Source organism: Cibotium barometz, chromosome 58, assembly GCF_041138505.1.
Source record: "Cibotium barometz isolate CiBa-2024 chromosome 58, ASM4113850v1, whole genome shotgun sequence".
Lineage (NCBI taxonomy): Eukaryota > Viridiplantae > Streptophyta > Polypodiopsida > Cyatheales > Cibotiaceae > Cibotium > Cibotium barometz.
Genome location: NC_141103.1, coordinates 14,844,386 through 14,865,356, shown reverse-complemented (window position 1 = coordinate 14,865,356; position 20,971 = coordinate 14,844,386). Strand labels below are relative to the sequence as shown.

General features: G+C 44.1%; 1 protein-coding gene across 2 annotated transcripts in view; it reads right to left on the bottom strand.

The window, feature by feature from the left end:
- Window positions 1-5,717: 5,717 nt before the first annotated feature.
- SCY1 (SECY homolog 1) overlaps window positions 5,718-20,971 on the bottom strand; it is a 78,651-nt gene continuing 63,397 nt past the window's right edge. For both annotated transcript variants that reach the window (XM_086792329.1, XM_086792328.1), the window contains 3 exons: window positions 12,508-12,631; window positions 12,129-12,292; window positions 5,718-6,306 (listed from right to left, as the gene is read on the bottom strand). In XM_086792329.1, coding sequence (XP_086648455.1) covers window positions 6,067-6,306; window positions 12,129-12,292; window positions 12,508-12,631 — 528 coding nt within the window. In that variant the 3' untranslated portion in view covers window positions 5,718-6,066. The remainder of the gene's footprint in view (window positions 6,307-12,128; window positions 12,293-12,507; window positions 12,632-20,971) is intronic.

The following is a 20,971-nucleotide window of genomic DNA, read 5'->3' as shown; positions in this document are numbered from 1 at the left end:
CGCCATGAACCGGACTTCACGAAAATATTAATTTCGATTATTATTATTATTATTATTTGGATGCGGTTCCCAAGGACGTGAATCCTTAGGTCGTGAAGTTGTAGAAAATGGTTTATGCCGTGAACCGGACTTCACAAAAATATTAAATTTGATTTTGTTTTTCAGTGCGGTTCTTGAGGGCGTGAATCCTTAGGCTGTGAAGTTGCAGAAAATGGTTCACGCTCTAAACTGGACTTTACGAAAATATTAGATTCGATTTTTTTTGGACGTGGTTCACGAGGGCATGAACCCTTAGGCCGTGAAGTTGCAGAAAATGGTTTACGTTGCTGTGAGCCAGACTTCACGAAAATATTAAATTTAAATTTTTTTGGGCGCGGTTCTTGAGGGCGTGAACCCTTAGGCCGTGAAGTTGCAAAAAATGGTTCACGTCGTGAACCGGACTTCACGAAAATATTAAATTCAATTTTGTTTTTTGGGTGCGGTTCTCGAGGACATGAACCCTTAGGCCGTGAAGTTGTAGAAAATGGTTCACACTGTAAACCAGACTTCATGGAACTATTAAATTTATTTATTTTTACTTTTTTTTATTTTTATTGTTATTTTTTTGGAGTCTAGTGAAAAATATGAATTCCCCTTTTTGGGAGGAATATTTTTTGAATTTAAAATGAAAGAGATATGGGTATTTTTCCAAAAAGGTAAGTGGGAATAAAAAAAGTCAACCTTTTAATGACACCCCTTACACCCTTCATAAATGATTCCCAAAATGGATAATTTGACAACTCAGGAGCATCTACTCATTGAATGCTCATTATCCTTAATGAGTTATGTAAAAAAGTGATTAAGAATTAATATAAGATTAATCTTTTTACTAATCTTTTTTTCTTTTACTCTAATTAAGGACTCTAATTAACCACTAATCTCTAATTAATTTACACAATTGAGCACATCATTGGATAGATCAAGGGAATGCTAATCTTTTTGCATCAACAAATGTGTAAATTAATCTAAAATAGAAAATTAATTAGACTCTTAATTATGGTCTCCTCTTTTAAGATAAAATTAAGCAAGGAGAGCCAAATTTCTCTAATTGATGAAAAATTTGATGTAATTAGGTGTTTTGATGCATGTAGATGCTCTCAAAACACTCAAAAACATCAATTTTGACTACTCATATGATCAATTTAGATCCCAATTAACACATTTTTTTAATTTTTTTGTCTCTTGAGCAAGATTAATCACCCTTAATGACAAAAACCAATCCATTAAGAGAAATAAGTCAAATTTAAGGATTTTTTGATAGTTTTAAGAAATTTTAAAAAAAATAAAGCTACTCCCAATGCTTGCTAACACTTTAATCCAAATAATTTCAACAACAAACACATAATTAAACCAAAATTAATGATCTTAGTTCTATGTTTAACACTAAAGAGAGCTAATATTCACTAAAAATTGCATTCTATTACATTGTTTGATTCAATGGATGCAAACTAAGTCTAATACAAACTATGTGCAAGTCCTAAGAATATGAAAAACTACAATAACAATAACAAAACTAACAAATTAAGCTAAAAATTAAGCAAAAAGCATTCTTTACAAAAACAAAAAAGAGAGCTATTCTATACCAAATCACACACAAATCACCATCAAATCCATATCTTTTTCATAGGAAACCATTAATAAAGATAATGGGCAATGGGTAATGCGTAGATTAGAGGAAAAACGATGGAAAAAGCTAAGGGATGGCTCCCCGACAACGATGAAAAAAATGTTTAAGCTTACCCTAACCGTCCTTGAAACACATGCAAAAAGAGATTACCTGGTGAACCGCAACTGTCGTGAGGATTTTTCCAATGGCTGAGCTCGTAACCCTTGAGATCTCCAAGCTCTACAACTCCTTGAGAAGCAATTCTACCGTGCCTCCCGAGAGCATTGTCACACCGCCGCGTTGCACTACGGGTACTCATCTCTCCTCTCACCTCACTTCACTCACACACAACACTCACTAGCATGCATTAGAGAGAGAGATTAGCAAGAGCAAGACTCAATTGCACAATGGGAAAGTATATTGTATTATGAGAGATGTTCACTTATATACCTAGCTATAAGTGTTCACTTATATACCTAGCTATAAGTGTTCACACTCACTTAAACTATGGCTAGCCGGGCACTTTAGGTTTATAAGAGGCCTAATGCTATTACAATGACTACTCTCACAATATAACCATGAAGTACATCACTTAGGACTTCATCCTAACTTGCTACCACATGCTCTTGAAGTGGGAATTGCCATAATACTCTGTCACACCATTACGGGTGCCCATCCAAGCTGTAGCTTTGGACACTATTGCTTCATATCTTGAATGTATGACCCTTTGGTGTATCTATCGTGACTCCTTGATGAAAGATAATGGCGGTAGATCTTGTTAACCCTGGAATTGGGTTGACAGGAGGCCCCACTAACATGGTGTCCAAAATCAAGGTAGGCTCTCATTTGCAAGCATAGTTAATGGAGCCATTGTGAGCTATAACTAATGTGCATGTGTATGATGATCTTTGGATATAACTTTGATGCTATATATATAATGCTTCATGTGTCAAAAGTGTTTGAAAGGATTTTTTTTAAATGGCTCAGAAGGGGCTTCTCTCAATGAATACAAAGGTGCAACTTTGTCCCTTTCTACATGGGATGTGAAGAGTTTAGTTCCATGAGTTTAATTGCAAATGTGACCAAGAAAATTGGTCTGAATACTTGGGGAATATTTTAGTTGAGTTAGAAGATGCTTTGAAAAGGATAAGAAATTGTTAACAATCACATGGCTTATGTAGTCGTATTGTGAAGTTTATGCTGAAAGGAAAATGTGTGTGTGTGTGTGTGCGCGCGCGCATGCATGTGTGTTTATGATTGTAGCATGATGGTTGTGGGATGATAGACGTGACATTAATAATAACTGAGTCTCTAATCATTGATACTAAGAGCTCACAAGGCAGAACATATCAAGATGAGCACTTATAGTGCAAAATTCCTAGTTTGGTGTAGTTGATGGTGGGTAGTGGTTTTGTTTGATTTATTATTAGCATTGAATTTCTTTGATGAAGTGATAGAAATGGATTGAGTTGGGGTAGTGGGGTAAGGGCTTTTGTATAGAGATGGTGGTCAGTATTTTATGATAGGCAAATAGATCATCATATGGCATATTTGCTAGAGTTCAAATGCAGGTGTAAAGTAAAAAATTGGGCTTTAAATCAAAGGTAGGAAATTTGGTGTGACTTTCTAGAGGTGGTGGATGAAGGGTTGGGAGATAAGTTTCAGAAATACTTATAGATCCACTACTTTGGTTAGTGTATTTGGAGTTCAGGAAAGGATGGAGCACTTTGGGGTATTGTGGAATGAGCCATTGGTAAGCATGGATCATAGATACAAAGACCCTTTTCATATATACATGTTACCCTACATAATGTGCAAGGAGGTAGAGAAGTGGCCTTGAAAGAGTTGGAACACCTAAAGCTCATTAAATTTATGGCAGGTTTAGAGGCTTGGTTCAGAGCTACAATTATGGAAAAGGAGCCCAAAAGTTCTTAGTTAGAATATATATTGAGAATGGACACTGCTCCTCGAGATGAGCCAAATCTGCATGAGATGCGAGGGTTGATAGGCTCACTGCAAATTTGATGATTTGAGGCTTCAAATGATTGGAGCTATAAGGAAGTAAGGGTTCTCATGCAAATGTGGGTCAGAGACCTCAGTACTATTGTTTGTTTCAAGTGCCTAGAACAAGGCCATTTAAGGCATAACTGCTTGAGGAAAAAAGCAAGGACTAAAGTGGAATTAGTGGTCTTGGGAGTACAATGTGACATGATGCAATATACAAGTGAGCAGAGACAGGAAAAGAAAAGAAAAAGGTACGTGAATATGCTAGTTGAGATGCATTTAAATATGTATATGATCCTAAAGAAGTGAATGCTTATGAATATGAGGTTTACGAGGAGCTACCTAGTCGTGGAAATTATTAGAGTATGCTATTATAGTCATTATGAGGAGGCGTCTAGTCATGGTAATCATTAGAGTATGCTATTATAGTCCTAGAGGTTAGGATATTGGGGTATAGGTGCCTTGTGGATGAAGGCATAGGTGAGGATGCATGTGATACATGGTTAGAAGAGGGAACATTGGATGCATGGTTTATCCCACAATTGGATAAAGTTGGTTGAGGTTTGTTACACAAGAAAAAATGTAGCACAAGTGGTGAGACCATGCTCATTGGAGTGTCTCATGATAGGCTAGGGCAAGTAGTTTCTTGTGAGCCACTTGTTGGGAAGCGGACAATCTAAAAGATGGAGAACCCTATGGTTGTGGAAGGGGATTCCTTACGTGATGGATATAATGGATCACGTTTGGGATGAGTGCAATTAAGTTCTTCTCTTAGGCATTTATGGATGAGTGCAATTAAGTTCTTCTCTTAGGCATATATGGATGAAGAAGACTTGAATTTTAATGAAGTAGATTTGATTGAAGACTTGGATTTTGATGTAGATAGGATTGAAGACATGTATGCAACTTTTGTGAGCACGTTCTAGTACAAAGCATGTGGCATGGAGCCGCTATGGTCAGTACAAAGTGAGATATTGTATATTTGGCAGAGATGAACTAAGAAGGCAAGATGGCACCAAAACCATATGTTATACATGCAACTTATGGACTTTTCACAATTTGACACGGGCACATCCTAGGAGGTATGCTTCATTAACATTAAACATGATGAATTAAGTGCATACTTAAGTGATTTTTTTACAAGAAGGCATATGGTTGCAAGCTTGCAGAAGAAGCTACATGCAATTCAGATGGAGTACTTGCTATAAGGAGGAGGATGGAGTCAATTGCATCATCAAGTGGAACCTCTCATTATTTGGCACCATTTTGCCAGATGTGAGGGGGAGATGCCACACTTTCTTAGCCAAAGGGGGGGTTTAAGGTAACGGTCACAAACCAACCACAACCAAACCCAAGGAGGCATAAGAAAATATGACTTATGCGCACATACAACATATTCTTCCACAAGAGGACAAAGAACTTCCTATGTAAGAGAGATGGAGAACACTGCTGAGTTACTATCGGAAATCAAAATATAAATTGATAGCGTCTTTCTATAAACTGTTGAACACCCAGGTAGACTCTTAAGACAGGATTTCATGCAGCACTAGCAAGGGCAGACAACACAATGAAGATAGATCTAAACTCCAATGATCTCAATATAACAGAGTATGCCAACCGATCGACAGATGAATCGTTTATTAAGCGGTGGAATAATTTAGATGCTTCATGCATATGTTCTGCATTAGCAAACGAGGTAGGAAATGTCTATTATTGATAGAGTTTGATTATAATAAGAAGGCTACTGGTTACAATCTACTTGCACTTCATGTGCAGTTTTGAACCTTGAGCTCCTGTGGTGGCAGGAGAAAAGGATAGCAAGCTGCATAAGGGAGTTGATTTCTTAAGAAAGGGGCAAGAGATGCTAAAGATTGCTAGGGAAAATATGACAGGTGCTCAAAACTGTGCATGAAAGCACACGTTAGTGCATGCAAGTGTATGAATGGGCATGCATGCGTATGCATGGTGAAGTATTCATACATGTGGGTCTTAATATGGGTTGGCCTTTTCATCGAATGTGCACAAACATGTGGTGAACAAAGGCGAATTTTAGGGGCCACATGCAAGGTTGAAGGAAAAGGTGTGTATCCATGTATATCACCTCAGGTAAGTGAGCACACATGGCTGCTGATGTTAACAAGAGGTTGAATATGTATACAAGGCACGTTAATGAGTACCAAACAGATTGTCCAAGCCCAGGCTATTTGATGGAACACTGTTGAAGTACAAACCAGAAATTTTGCCTCTTATAAACTATTGATATAAAGCTGTGATGCTCACTTCTTGAGCAACGGCACAGTAATAAGGGATGGACCAGGCAGGACCAGAAAAGGTTAACCAAAATGGCTTCTTGTTCTTGAATCTCTTCAATCATCCATCATCATTGTTATTGTCATGCTCATAACGTTCGAATGGGATCAGCCATCATTCTTGCTTTTGTTGTCAAAATCATAGATGTCAATGCTTTCATACTTCTGTGATATGATCTCAGCCTGGACTTTCCTTGCGGTATCCGTAGCACTACCCACAAGAATCAGTATCGACGTTCCTGCGAATCCTCGAAATGCTGTCAAGTGTGTGGCAGCTTCCACAAGAGATGGTGCCCCTGCCATTATTCCAAGGAATAAAGAGCCCAGTACCGAAATCCGACTCAAAACCTGCATCGAAACCAAAATTAGTGTACATCATTTATTTTGTTATGCACTCCCAAGGCACAAAATTGAAAAAATCATCACAAGGAGCATTTACCTGCAGCTGATAGTACACTCAAGTTATTTAAGAGGAGATGTTATTAGGTTGGTATCAGGAGGTGTGTGGGCTGGGTTGCTGGTGCTGGTGCCGAAGAAATCTGTCAAGGTCCTCTGTCTAGGTACATCATGGCTCGGCCTCCTGCCTGCCAAGAGGGTCTCTCTGTGTCTCCTCAGCTCAAGTAGAAACAATCCCAGGCATCTCTGATCCTCAAACTCCATGACCCTGCGTAACGGCCCAAAACCCTCTCAGAAGAGGCAGTTATATCTCCCTCGGATCTCATAATAGACTGTACATCGGCAAATGTAGTGTTCCTCTGTCTCTACCTCCTGGTAGCATAGCTGACAAATGCGGTCATCCAAGATCTGATGCACATATCGCCCTGTCTCAATCCACAGCTGGTGTGATGAGGTCTGGATTTGTCTAATGGCACAACGTATCCCATGTGATAGCTGTACATCCATGTACGCCGGGCGGGTGATAAAATCATCCAGTGAGAGGTGTAGAAAATGGCTCTTGTATTGTGCCTAAGGGCTCAAGGGGGCTAGTCCATGTCCTCTCTGTGTCCACTCTGATGATATCCATCCTGATCACGCGAGCAGGTGAGATCCAAAAATGGCCAATCCAGACTGTACTGAAAGGGTGGTAGTGCCTCTATCCACAAACCATGTAGGTCAAACCATGATCTCATCTGAGCGTACCAACAATGAGTATCTCCATCCTTTGCCAACTGTATGGATGAGGTCAATGCCAATCGGGAGTACCCCTGCTGAGGGAGCTCCCATAGCCGCTGTAAAGAGGTAACTGCCTGGAATAGGGCCTCGGTTACTACTCGTGGGGCACCCAGCTTAGCCCGAACAATCTCATGTGGTACTGATGATTTGCTCCGAATCATGCGGGCAATCATCATAATCAGTGGTCTCTCCATTTGCCTCCATCCCTCATCTGTCCCTCTCTGAGATCTGTGATGTATACTGGGCCCCCAAATTGGAGCTCCGTATAGGGGGGTCGGTGTGACAAGCGTATCAAATAGCCACAATTTGGTGCGTGGCTCCTGAAACTGTATGTGTGCACACTGCCTCTCAAGTGCCCCCAAGGCTGCATGCCCTCGAGCTAATCTAGCTGCTACTGCCTCCTTCAGGGAGAAACGCGGTCCTGTGAAAGTAACTCCCAAGTAGACATATGACCTGACGTACTCTATCGGCTCCCTTTGAAAAGTGAACCGAGGCTTTGATCTCGTCACCCATGCCTGTGTGGCGTTAAACACCATAACCTTGGTTTTCCCAAGGTTCACTGTCAGATCTCTATCCGCACAAAAAGCCTGTAATGCATCCAGGTGTCTCTGTAATCCCTCCGGAGAGTCTGAGATTAGAACACAATATCATCAGCATATAACAAGATGGGTATCAACACCCCTGCCAGGCATGCCCCTGGGCCTCCCAATCTGTCTACATAATCAGAGACCGCATCAATGTACACTCCAAAGAGGGTGGGCAATAGCCGGCATCCCTGCTTCACCCCTGTCGTGCTGGTCACCCTATCAGATAGTCCGCCTGGAGCTCGGACTTTGCTTGTCACAGACTCATACAAAGCATATATCCCCCACTGCATGTCCTCGGGTACCTCAATGTCATGCAATCTATGCATAAGCCTGGCACGTGGTACGGTATCGAAGGCTTTGCGGAAGTCCACAAAGCAGCAGTATATCCTTCTCTTCTGTGCCCTGCCCTCTTCAATAAGTGGCCGAAGTGTCAGTATGTGATCCAAGGTAGTAAATCCTCTCTTGAAGCCAGCCTGTCCATGTGCTCAATGATCATGCCTCTCTGCCCATCGGCTCAGCTTCGACTCAAATATAGAGCCATATAGTTTGGCCAAGTAATGACCAATCATGATCGTCCTGTAGTTGCCTGGTACCATGGGGTCCCCACTCTTAAAGAGTGGTACAATGATATGCTCTGTCCAGCTTGTCGGGAAACCCTCACAAATGGCACGATTAAACACATGTATGATGAGCGGAGCCAAAGTGTCTCGTGCATATGAGAAGTGCTCTCCAACTAGCCCATCATGATCTTGTGCCTTTCCATTCTGTAACCTGTCTATCGCATCTAGCACCATCCGCATAGTAAAAAAGGTGCTGCTAGCCAGTCTAGCTCCCAGTGGAGGGGGGGTGGGGGGCTGTCCTGGTGCATCATATAGCTCTCTAGCATAAGTATGCCATGCCTCAGGTGTAGTAATCGGGGTACCAGGTTGTCTCTCCTGAAACATCTTCCATGCCCTCTTGCTGTCCTTTCCCAAGAAGAGTTGGTAGATCTCCTCCTCTAGCTTAGCCAGATAGGCTCGTTTCTTCCTCCGCACAAGGCGCCGAAAGATCATCCTGGCCTGTCTATGCGTGTAAGACCCAATGGCAATCTCACGCTGTAGCCGTGCTCGTGTCTCATGACACTCATTATCATACTAACTGTTCTGTGGGGCAGTGCTGTGGGGGTGGGTGGAAGGGATCGTAGTGCAGGGAAACGCATATGAGGCGGATGCATGTAGTACACCTGCCAATCCTCTCGTGATCTTGTCCAGAGGGCTATGCGGGTCTAAAGCGAACAAGCCATCAGAAATTGCATCTCGGTAAACCCCAATTGTCTCACATGTAAACTGATATGTCGGGTACCTAGGTAGATGAGTGGCTGGCCCATCTCTCGGGGATCTACTTACTAGTGTGAAACTTAGGTATGCATGATCGGCTGCTATGCCAATGGGCCTACCGAAAATCGTGAAACCCCGCACATCAGGTATCAATGAAAGAGATCCCATCAAGTAGTCCACTATGCTCGCTCCCCCTTTAGAGTTCCAGTGTGTGAGAGCATTTGATCCTTGCCATCTCGATAAGCCATGTATATGACCAACCCATGTGCACTCCCGAGTGTGAGAAAATGCCTGCCATAATCTGTAATCTCCCCCTCATCCTGTGCTGATCTCTGCAACCCTACATCCTCTGCCGTGATCTCCCGGTACATAGCCTCATGAGTATCATACAGCTCTGTCTGCTCTGTGCCTGTACGTGCATTAAAGTCTCCCAATAGTAATATGTCTCCCATGCTGGCAATCCTCATGATATCATCATATAGTGGTATATAGGGCAACTCTCTTGATGGTGCAAACCTGGAGTGGGCTGGGGGAAAGTAGCATACCGCCACATATAGCTCGCGGAGCCCCTCTCTGCATATTTGGACCCACATGTACCTCGCATCTGCATCTCTATGTACCACATGTATTTTGTCACGAAGCTCCTCCCTGTAAAGTATTGCCACTCCTCCAAATTCTTTGGTGCCTCCCACTGTGCGTGGCTGAGGTCGGAAAACTGATTCCCATCTATAACCCCGGACGTCAGGAAGCCTCTTGTTTGTGCACTGATGGGTCTCCGTATACATAGCAATATCACCGTGTCTGAAAGTATCTTGCATCTGTTCTAAGGGCTCCGTTGCAATTCCACACCGTGAATTGCAAGGTCTCATAGGCCGCGCACCATCAAGCGGGCCTCCTCTCCGTAATGATGACTCGGCCGTCTCTGTATACCGCCCATTTTCCCTCTTTCCTTGCCTCAAGCACACGCAGCATGTGTTCCTTCCGGTGTGCTATCTGTGCCGGTGTAAGGTCCTCATCCAAATAAATCTTTTCCCCCTTAAGGGCCATCCTTTTGGAGAGGAAGGCCTTCTTCTTCTCCAAGTCACCAAACCTAATGATCAATATCTTCGCCCTGGTTTCATCTCTGCCTACTCGCCATGCTCCGGTAATGGGTACATCAGTGGCTCCAATTTTTGTTGCAAGAGCTTTTGCATCCTCTATGGGATTTCCCTTATCTTCCCACCCAACTACGCGTACATGTAAGGCACGTGCCCGTCTCTTGGCTTCCTCTTCCAATGTAGCATTCATCACCTCTACTTTATTGACTGGTGTATCCTTATGTTTTTTTACTGCTTCAATCCATGGGTTGACTTCCTCAATTTGTTTCTTTGTGGCACTGGCAATTCAGCCCATGAATGCATTTCCTTCTCACCTGCAGCCACTTTCGCCTTACATGATTCCAAAGTGTTTTGCATTTCTCTGATGTCTTTTTCGCGGTCAGCCATACATGTCTTCAAAGTGCCTTCGTACGATGCAACTGTTGTGCTAGAGCATGTCATCCTTCCATTTCTGCATCTCTTTTTTCATTTCCGTGTGCATCAAGGCTTGGGCTGATTCCATCTCAACCCGTACTTGGGCTTGCATTTCTCCCTTCAATTGGACATATATCTCTTCCTTCAGCGTTTCGTATATCACTTTCCTTTGGGCATGCATCTGCTCGGTCCATTCCTTTTCAAGCTCCTGTTGCATGGTGTTCATCTCTGTCCTTATGTGAAGCTGTAGCTCCTCATAAAGGGCCTCATCTCGTTGGGCCATCTTTGTAATCCTTCGTGAGCCAGGGGACATGATTCCTTCCTCACTCTTCTACGGTAGGCATTTGGTGCCTTCGCGGGGGTGTGAAAGGTTGTCTCACCATCCTGTTCCCCCTCCAGGGATTGAGACATGTTTTCCCCTACTAGTTGCTGCCTTGGGGGCCTGAGCAAGGGTGGGTGGGAAAAGGGCGCAAAACTCTAGGGTGGGTGGGAAAAGCTGCGCACAGAGTACAGTAGAGAGGCGTGCAGGTGGGTGCGCATAGAGCAGGCGCATAGGTCAAGCCCACCAGCCTTCTCACACCAAAAAGTCTTACCATGTGTAGTCCAGACCTGTCGCCAAAGAGAGAGAGAAGATCATTTCTGTCCTGTGTGCCCAGCCGACCAGCTTTTTCAAAGAAAAACCACCCCCACCCCCAGCCCCACCCCCCACATATGCTGGAGCCCGACTGTGCGCCCAAGGAGAGGATCAGCCAGTCGCCTGTGTGCGAGAGAGAGAGAGAAAGAAAGAAAGAAAGAAAGAAAGATTTTATTAACGTCTTCCAAAAGACCGAACTCGGCCTATGAGACAAATCGGAGTACCTGTATGGGGTATCCTCTGTCATCCCAACAAAATGAAAAAGTACTGAATAAAAAAGCTGAATCTGGGTGTGCAGGGGATGGAGCTCTATTACTAGGAGAATGCAAAGCTATATGCATGGAGTATACAATCATGATATGCAACCTAGCTAGCTCCATCCTGTACCATACTGGGGGTATAAAATGGTATACATCAGTGAAGGGGAGAGAGAGAGAGAGAGAGAGAGAGAGAGAGAGAGAGTTGAACATACGAAATCCTTCCCTCTCTTTCTCGCGCGTGCACACTACACGGGGGGGTTTTAAATATGATATTGAGGTGAACATCCACCTTCGAATCCCACAAACTGTCTAGCTCCTTTGTATGTGAAGACTGTTTCTTGGTTTCCGAGGAGTAGACTTTTGAAGAAAATCAGTCAAGCTTGGGAGTTTTAAGAGAACTCCAAGAAAACTTGGGAATCTATGGGATAGGGGAAAAAATTGGTCAATGAATGGGAGATCCCAACAAAATAGGGAACCTAGGGAGAGTTGGGAGACATTGAGGATTTGGGAAAAACAAAAGAAATTATATCACAGCAAAATCCCAAGCTTTACATATTAACAGCTTGCCACCCGTGAGTAAATGTAGCCAAATTTGTTAAAAAGACTAAAATGTATAGGACACTGCAAACACTAACAAAACCCACCATGTGTTGTATGATCATATCAAGATTGAGAAAAGAAATTTTTACATTGCTTATGAATGTTGCTGTTGATTTTCCAGGGCGTATTGTTGGAATGGAAGCACCCTGGCGCTTCAGCTGATCACTCACATCATCAGGGTCAAGCTGAAGGAAAGTATAGAAATAATTAAAGAAGGCAATTAAGAAGACATTTGTTGGCAGGTAAAATGCACCTGGAAAGAAAAACAAGTAATGTATGAGATAAGGGTAAGCATAAGTATTATCACCAATGACATTATAGAGCAGAACAAAAAATGTGCCTTATGAGAAGTATGAAAGGTGTTAAACCCACCCACACCCTGAGCTTCAAGTTTTTCCTACAAAAAAACATCTACTACAACTAGCATGTCATTGCTAAACCAAACAAGCAGAGAACTCAGTCCTTTACCTCCTGGATAAAGTGCAGTAGCTGCATTTTTCAAGGCTTCAGCCCCTGTGAATCGAGCTAGTGCACCAGGAACAGCAAGTGCTGATGTTGAGAAGATTATCGGCATCACCCCCGAGCTATTTACCTTTTACCATAAATACACAACTCATCTCTCTCTCTCTCTCTCTCTCTCTCTCTCTCTCTACACACACACACACACACACACACACACACACATACACAGAAAGAATAATTTTATTAACGTCATCAAAAGACCCAAAGGTTCTATGAGACCAAACAATAGTACAATATCTCCATGAAAATACTGTGTTGTGGAAAAAACTAGAAAAGAAAGTAGCTGCCTACGCTAAAACACATGTTAATGAATACAATATAGGTAGCCATGTGGGATTTATGAGATCAAGCAATAGTACAATATCTCCATGAAGATACTGAAAGTAGCTATGTACACTAAAACACATGTCAATGAAAACAATATAGGTAGCCACGTGGCTGATACAAGGTGACACTGTATAATACGGTCATCTAAAGATACCACCCTCCTCCAGAATAGAGTGTAAGGCAACGATAATATCTCCCTCCTATGACGGGAGTTCTTCATGTTGTTCAAAGGATACCCTGGATTTGCATGGCATAAACTCACAAGTTTAAAGAAGGCTTTGTTGCGTGTTACGATGATCAACCAGGAACCTATTGCATGCTACATTTCAGTTTTCAATTTTCCCATGGATCAGCATTTTCATGGAGTTATGGTACTACTCTTTGGTCTCATAGACCCTTTGGGTCTTTTGAAGACGTTAATCTCCCTCATTATGAGGCTTATACAGGATGGCTTCATTCAGAAGCTCGGCTATCTTTATAGACACATGTCACATGCCATGAGGATTGCGATCGGCCAGATCAGGATCTCATCACATTGCCTGAGGGTGGAGACTGGGCGGGCAGAGGACATTACTAGAACAAGATCAGTCAATTCTATTTGCTAGAGATCAAGACAGAGAAGCACTATCTTATGCCCAGCGTACTATGAGTTGCGGAGGAGATTTCATTGCCTCTTCAGGGAGGTTACATTGCCTCTTGAGTTGCACCACCACAGAGATCACCTATGCAAAGAGCTACAAAGGCGGACCTTAGATACTTCACAGCCAACCATCACGAGTTTCTTTCATCTGACCCAAGATAGAGGCCCTCGCCAATGATCACAAGATCGCCTTGACCAAATGCCCCTACTCTATAGACCAGGCAGCAAACATTGACAGCACATGTGCCACATATGCCACCCCACTTAAAAGGTGTCTCCCTAGACAGAGTGATTCAGGTGCAGTGAACTAGACGGAAGAGACCTATTGTCCCAAGAAGATGATCATCCCAACAGCTTCAGAGCTGAGAGATCCTCCGAAGATACATGAGCGCCCTCCACACGCAATGGATGTAGAGAGCCTCTATATCTCAAGGACCCATTTGGACCCCTGCCATTGTATGTTCTTTTCTCAACTCTAGTTGGGTTCTTTTTTAAATCATGTTTTTTCCAGTGATTGTCAATTCATGGACACATTGTAACACTTTTGGTCTCATACTTTTGTAGACGTTAATATAATTTGGCTGTCCACGTGTGCGCCCCTCCTCGCTATCTGTGCTGCGCGCCCCTTGCTACCAACACCCTGTTGTCTGAGCTGCGCTGCCACACCTTGCTGGGCGCTGCGCGCCCCTCCCTAATGTTAGTGCTGCGCTACCAACGTGCCCACCTTGCTTAGGCCCCCAAGGTTGCAACTGGGGGGAATAAGCTACAAGAGCTGGACACATACATTAAGACTGGTAGACAACACTAATGCCAGGATAGGTCCCACTACTTGATATGGATGACCCTATCAGACTACAGGAGCTGGACATTGGTGACACGTTACGGAGATCATCACAAGACCGTGAGGAGGTCACAGTGTATGGGAGACATTTCTTAGAGTTGGGAGCTGCACAAGGTATTGTTATCTATAATGGATGTCTTGATGGCCCTCGTCCGACGCCCTCACCTCCTTCCTATACTTAGGAGGTATAAGCACTGTCGAATACTTGATGGGATCTCCAACTTTGGCACACCTTCTCCCTGACTTCTCCATCCCACCACCCCCCTTTGATGTTGACCATGCCTACCACCCCACCCCCCCACCCCCCCCCGCCCACCGCCTCCTATCTCACAATACACCCACATCCCTTTTGATCACGAGCTTGACCCTGTTTACTTCGACCACATCTATAATGGATGTCTTGATGGCCCTCGTCCGACGCCCTCACTTCCTTCCCTTACTTAGGAGGTATGAGCACCGTCTAATACTTGATGGGATCTCCAACTTTGGCACACCTCCCTGACTTCTCCATCCCACCACCCCCCTTTGAAGTTGACCATGCCTACCTCTTTTTAACTCTTACTTGCACACCCCCCGTCCCCCCCCCCCCCCCCCCCCTCCTATCTCACAATACACCCACATCCCTTTTGATCATGAGCTTGACCTTGTTTACTTCGACCACATCTACTGCCCATCTACAGCCAGCTCCAAGATGTGGATCCTATTGTCCCCCTACCCGCCCTTACATCCTCACTCATCCGCCCCCACTTCTTTCATCTGCACATGACACTCTACCACCAAGCCACCTTGCGGTTCCATGCCCCAGATTGTGGGTATGATGACGAATGCCAACCACACGCTCCTCTCTTAACCATGAGATGTGGATTGGGCAAATCACCAAGCGCCAAGTGCAATGGATTTCTCAATGAAACCGGCCTCTGATAGAAAACCAGAGTGCGGTAGGAGCAATCACCCGTCCACTTGTAGTCTAAATGAGAAACAAAACACAGATTGGAGCTAGAGTGCCCAAATCTGAATACACAGCGACACTTGTTGGCCCCAAAGCTTGGCGCCCCTTGCGGTATTTCTTTATTCCATTAAAATAATATGTATGGCTGAGTACAACACAAAAACCAGCCAAGAGTTTACACCTGTAAGTCCAATCTGACTGCCCACAAATCCTTCTCAGCACAGAGGATCTATGCACACAGATCTGTGTCCTCAAGCAACACTCTGTGCCTCCCTCTGATCAGCCAAGTTCACAAAGCAGGCCAGCCATGGGCATACATCTGGCATAACTCAAGAGCATGATACATCTTCTCAGCTCAAACATACATATGCTGTTCAATCCCTATCTTAATCCCTTGTCAATCTGCCATACTCCTCCTCTCACAAGGAGCCAGATAACACATACCTGTAGCAGACATCAAGCAATAGAAAGAGAGATAGATGAACAGAGTCAAGGCTTACCAAGTTCAGCTCGTGAAACAACACTGGAGGAAGCAACAGCACTAATCTGTGCCTGCAGGCACTTGAATCCACAATCCTGCTTCACACGTGTGCTTGCACTTGCCTGTATCTTCCTCCTGATGCTCACTCCTATGCTGTCCTTGTAAAGTACAGATCTGAAAATCAGCACAGTACCCGTCTGTACCACCTCGGGATACGTGCCGGGCGTTGTACTTGCATAAACAGTCTGCTGTCCACTTCTGTACCTGCCTGAATCAGCATACACAGGTCTGCACAAGTCTGTCCAGCACCCAGAAAAGCGCCGCCTGCACCTGTACTTGCTGTACCTGACTGCCCGTACACTGTACGGCAGTCGTACAGTAGGGTATGGGCTGGAAAACAGGCTGTACAGCCTGTACAGAGCTTCTGCGCAGAATTTCCAGCAGCTGTACTGTGCGCCGCCAGCAACAGAGGAGAAAGAGAGAGAGAGTGCCCAGTTCTGGCCGTACAGTGCTGTACGGCTGGTTCCACTCAGAAAAACAGCAACCCCACTGATCTTCAGCAGCCGCCTCCTTCTCCTTGAGCTTTTCCACGCTAGTTCATCATGCGCATGAGGCGAGTTCTCCTTTTGCTACACGATTCCCCAAAAAGGGAAGAGAGAGAAAGAAGAGAGAGAAAACCCCTTCCCAATTTAATCCCTAGGGCCCCAACTTAATAAGTTCCTAGGGCCACTAAGGCCTAGGGGCAAACTTCAATAAACATTCAAACTTAATGTTTTAATGTTCCCCCTTCACACCTAGGGTTGTCCACACATCTTAAACACTGTCCGGGCATCCCCCATGTGAATCATAAAATATTCTGACTCTGCAACCACCATGCCCACACTTGTCCTGCTCCATTTTCACAGGGCCATGACATACCCCCCTCTTGAAAAATGGCAAGCGTCCTCGATTGCATTCTGGTGATGCATCAAAATATCCAAAGTGAAATATACAATATGGCAAGATCAGCGTCCCAATCTCTCTGAGCCATACTCATGTATCATCATTCACTGCAGTCCAATGGCATAGTAATAGTCCAAGTTGTATACCACTGTGAACCATACATATCCACCAAAAATCTCCATGTGACTAGTACACATATATCATAGAAGTCCCATAAACAGATGTACTGTCAGCCTCAGTACCTTCGGGTGAGAGAAAATCTGCACCAAGCGACCTCTAGATGTCATCTGAGCCTGTCTGTATCAAGGGAGTGGAGGTGCTACCCCCCTCTTGAGCATCCGGTAATGCTCCAGACCCATGCTCTGCTGAACCTGAATGAGCCACAATAAGAGTCGGCTCTAACTCAAAGGCATCGAGATAAAGCTGCAAAACCTGAGGTGAATCTGTTAAGTCACCTTCCTCCATCCACTTCGCATCCATCGGTGAATAGTTCTTGAACTTCACAAGATAGCGACGGGAAACTTTACCTCGTACCTTCCTTTCTTTATGTGCCAGTATCTGCTCTGGAATCAGAACCTCATCAAGTTCCTCAACTTCCGGCTGAGCCTCATCTGATACATCCTCAGGCACATCCCCACGGAAAGGTCTAAGAAGACTCACGTGAAAAGCATTGTGAATCCTCCAGTGATCTGGTAACTTCAAACGATAGGTTACCTCACCAATCTTTTCCAAAACCTGAAAAGGCCCATAATATCGCATACTCAACTTAGGGAATAGGCGCTCTTTACCCTTCATCTTCTTGAGTCTAGCCTTTTCAAAGCGCAAAAGAACCCAATCACCCAATGCAAACTGTAAATCACGTCTGTGACGGTCTGCGGCTTTCTTTTGCTTCTGCTGAGTTTTCTGGAGGGCCAACTTAACTCTCCGATAAGCTTCATCCAAGCTCTCCACATACTGATCAGCCTCAAAGATCTTATCCTTTGTATGCAAAATGGGTGGTACCTTCTTCCCTCCTTCTACAATCTCAAAAGGCGCCTTGCTTGTCGAGCTATGTACAGTGTTGTTATATGCAAACTCCACCAAAGGAAGATACTTTTCCCATTGTTGCTTATGCTCTGACACATAACACTTGAGAAGATCCAACACTGTAGAGTTAGCCTCTTCTGACTGACCATCTGTCTGTGGATGAAATGACGATGAAAACTTGAGAGTTGTACCCATGTTGTCAAACAACCCTCTCCAAAACAAACTCGTCATCCGTGGATCACGGTCACTAATGATAGACGTAGGCAAGCCATGATACTTGAAGATGTTCGCCATGAACAACTTCACCATATGATCCACTTTAATTGTCTTCCTCACGGGAATGAAATGAGCCTGCTTACTGAACCTGCATATGATAGTCCAGATGCCATCATTTCCCGTTTGTGTCCGTGGAAGATCAAATACAAAATCCATGGCAATGCTCTCCCAAGGTCTATCCGGAATAGGTAAAGGCTGTAATAACCCTGGTGTCTTCTAATGGTCAAACTTTACCTTCTGACATACGATGCATTGCCTCACAAAGGCATCAACATCTCTTCTCAAGGTTGGCCAATAAAAGAAAGTCTCCACTGCTTTTACCGTAGCGTCAATACCTCTATGACCTGCATACGGTGGAGCATGACTTTCAATCATAACCTTGAGTCGCAATGGCCTGGTAACACACAGTCTGCCATGCATCAATAAAAACCCATCTCTGAGAGTGTAATGCTCATGCCGCTGACCCTCAGACATCTGATCATATAACTTTTCAAAATCCTCATCATGGGCATACTGCTCTTTCATTTCATCAAGCTCATGATGATAAGCAAGTGAAACTGCAGAAACCTGTGGCTTGCGTGACAAAGCATCTGCCACTACATTCTTTTTGCCTTCCACATGCACAATCTGAAAGTGAAACATTGACAAAAAGTTTGCCCAACGCATATGCTTCTCTGAAAGCTTAGTCTGCGTGAGGAAATATCGCAAAGTCTGATGATCTGTCTGCACAGTGAAATCAGCCCCAAGCAAGTAGTGTTTCCATGTAGAAAGAGCGTGAATTACAGCCAACATCTCTTTCTCATACACCTGTAAATGCTTCTCAGCATCTTGCAAAACTCTACTCTCATAGGCTATCACATGTCCCTCTTGCATGAGAACTGCACCAATGCTACTTCCACATGCATCACACTGGACAACAAAAGCCTTTCGGAGGTCCGATAACACCAATACTGGGTCCGAAGTAAGCTTTTCTTTGAGCTTTTTGAATGCTGTAATTTCCCGATCAGCCCATCTAAACGGAGTTGCTTTCTTCGTCAAAGCATGAAGAGGTGAAGCAATTTCAGCAAAGTGCCTTATGTAACGCCTGTAATAGGAACACAATCCTAGAAAGCTGCGTACATCATGCACGGTCCTCAAAGCTGGCCAATTAAGTATTGCTTCTACCTTGGCTGGATCCATACGGACTCCATGACCAGACACAATATGCCCCAAGAAATGTATATCCTGCAAGAAAAACTCACTCTTCTTGCCATTAACCACCAACCTATGGTTTCTGAGTTCTGCAAACACAATGGCCAAATGCCTTCTATGCTCTTCCTCAGTTTGTGAATGCACAATCATATCATCAAAGAATGTGCCCACAAACTCTCTATGAGGCCTGAAAATCCTGTCCATCATTCTGTTAAATGTGGCAGGCGCATTTGTCAAACCAAAGGGCATAACCAAGAACTCATACAATCCAAACGTGGTTCGGAATGCTGTCTTATGCACATCCTCGGGTCTAATGCGTATCTGATGATACCCGCTTTTCAAATCAATACGACTAAAAACTGTGGAGCCCTGTAAGCGGTCCAAGATGTCATCGATCCTCGGTATGGGGAATCGATTCTTGATGGTATTCTTATTCAGCGCCCTGTAATCTATACACATGCGCCAAGAACCATCCTTCTTCTGCACTAAGAGCACAGGTGAGCAAAAGGGTGATGAGCTAGGCTGAATCAACCCCTTATTTAGAAGCTCCTGCACCTGACTCATAATCTCTTCTTGTTGGGCTGCACTAACACGATACGGCGGTCTATTCGGTGGAGTACTACCAGGAATCAGATCTATGGCATGATCTTCTGGCCTCTCAGGAGGTAATTCTCCTGGCAATGACTCGGAAAAACAGTCTTGAAACCCACTTAAGAAATCAGCCCTGTCCTTATCTAACATTGACAAATTAGACTTAGCCTCATCATCCTGTGCATCCTTTACATAAATCAAGTACGCGGAAAGATGCTTTTTCATTACTGATGAAATCGCCGAAGCGGATACAATAGGAACAGATTCCCCTTTGAGTTTTACATCCAATACATGCTCTTTTCCTCTATGAGTCAGAGTAATTTTCCTGTTGTAAGTATCCACCACCGCATGTACCCTGTGGCACCATGGCATCCCCAACAAAACATCACAGCCATCCAAAGGCATGATGAAGAACTCCTCACTGTCCACATAACCCTGCAAGTGAAGCCGAAGCTTCCCAATAATAGGAGTAACGGGTTCTGCATACCCTGGACAAGCCATATTTGCCTCATGTAACGGCCCCATGTCCTCTGCGCGAATCCCTAATCGGCCAGCCAAATCTGGTGAAATGAAGTTGGCTCTAGCACCTGTGTCAAAGAAGATCAAAGCATTCTGATCTCTCACTTTGCCCCATGCCCTGCACAACTCTGAGGCTTCACCACTTAGCTGCTCCCCCACAAGATCAGGAACTAAGCCTGCAGAAGGCTTTGGTTTCTTTGGCTTGGGCTCTCCTTTATTGTCAGGGTCCTTCTTGGACGTTCTCTTGGGACAATTGAATGACATATGCCCCTCTTCAGTACAGTAAAAACACTTTTGAGCATCTCTCAAAGCCTGTCTTTCCTCAGAAGTCCTTTTGGGCATTGGCAACTTCTTATACTTTGTCTCTGAAGACCCTTTAGCATCACGAGAAGCATGCCCAAATTTTTCAGCTTTCTTGCCCAATTTCTTACTGCCTTTAAATCCAGATGAACCACCTGTGAGTAACGCATTAGCTGTCATAGCATTTTCAATCATCTGTGACATGTTCGTTACTCTTGTCTTTATACAGTAATCTCGTACCTCCTTGGGCAGCCCACAACAATACTTCTCAACCTGCTCAGATAATGGCACGGCACGATAAGAAGTCACTGGGAGTAAAGCTTCCCA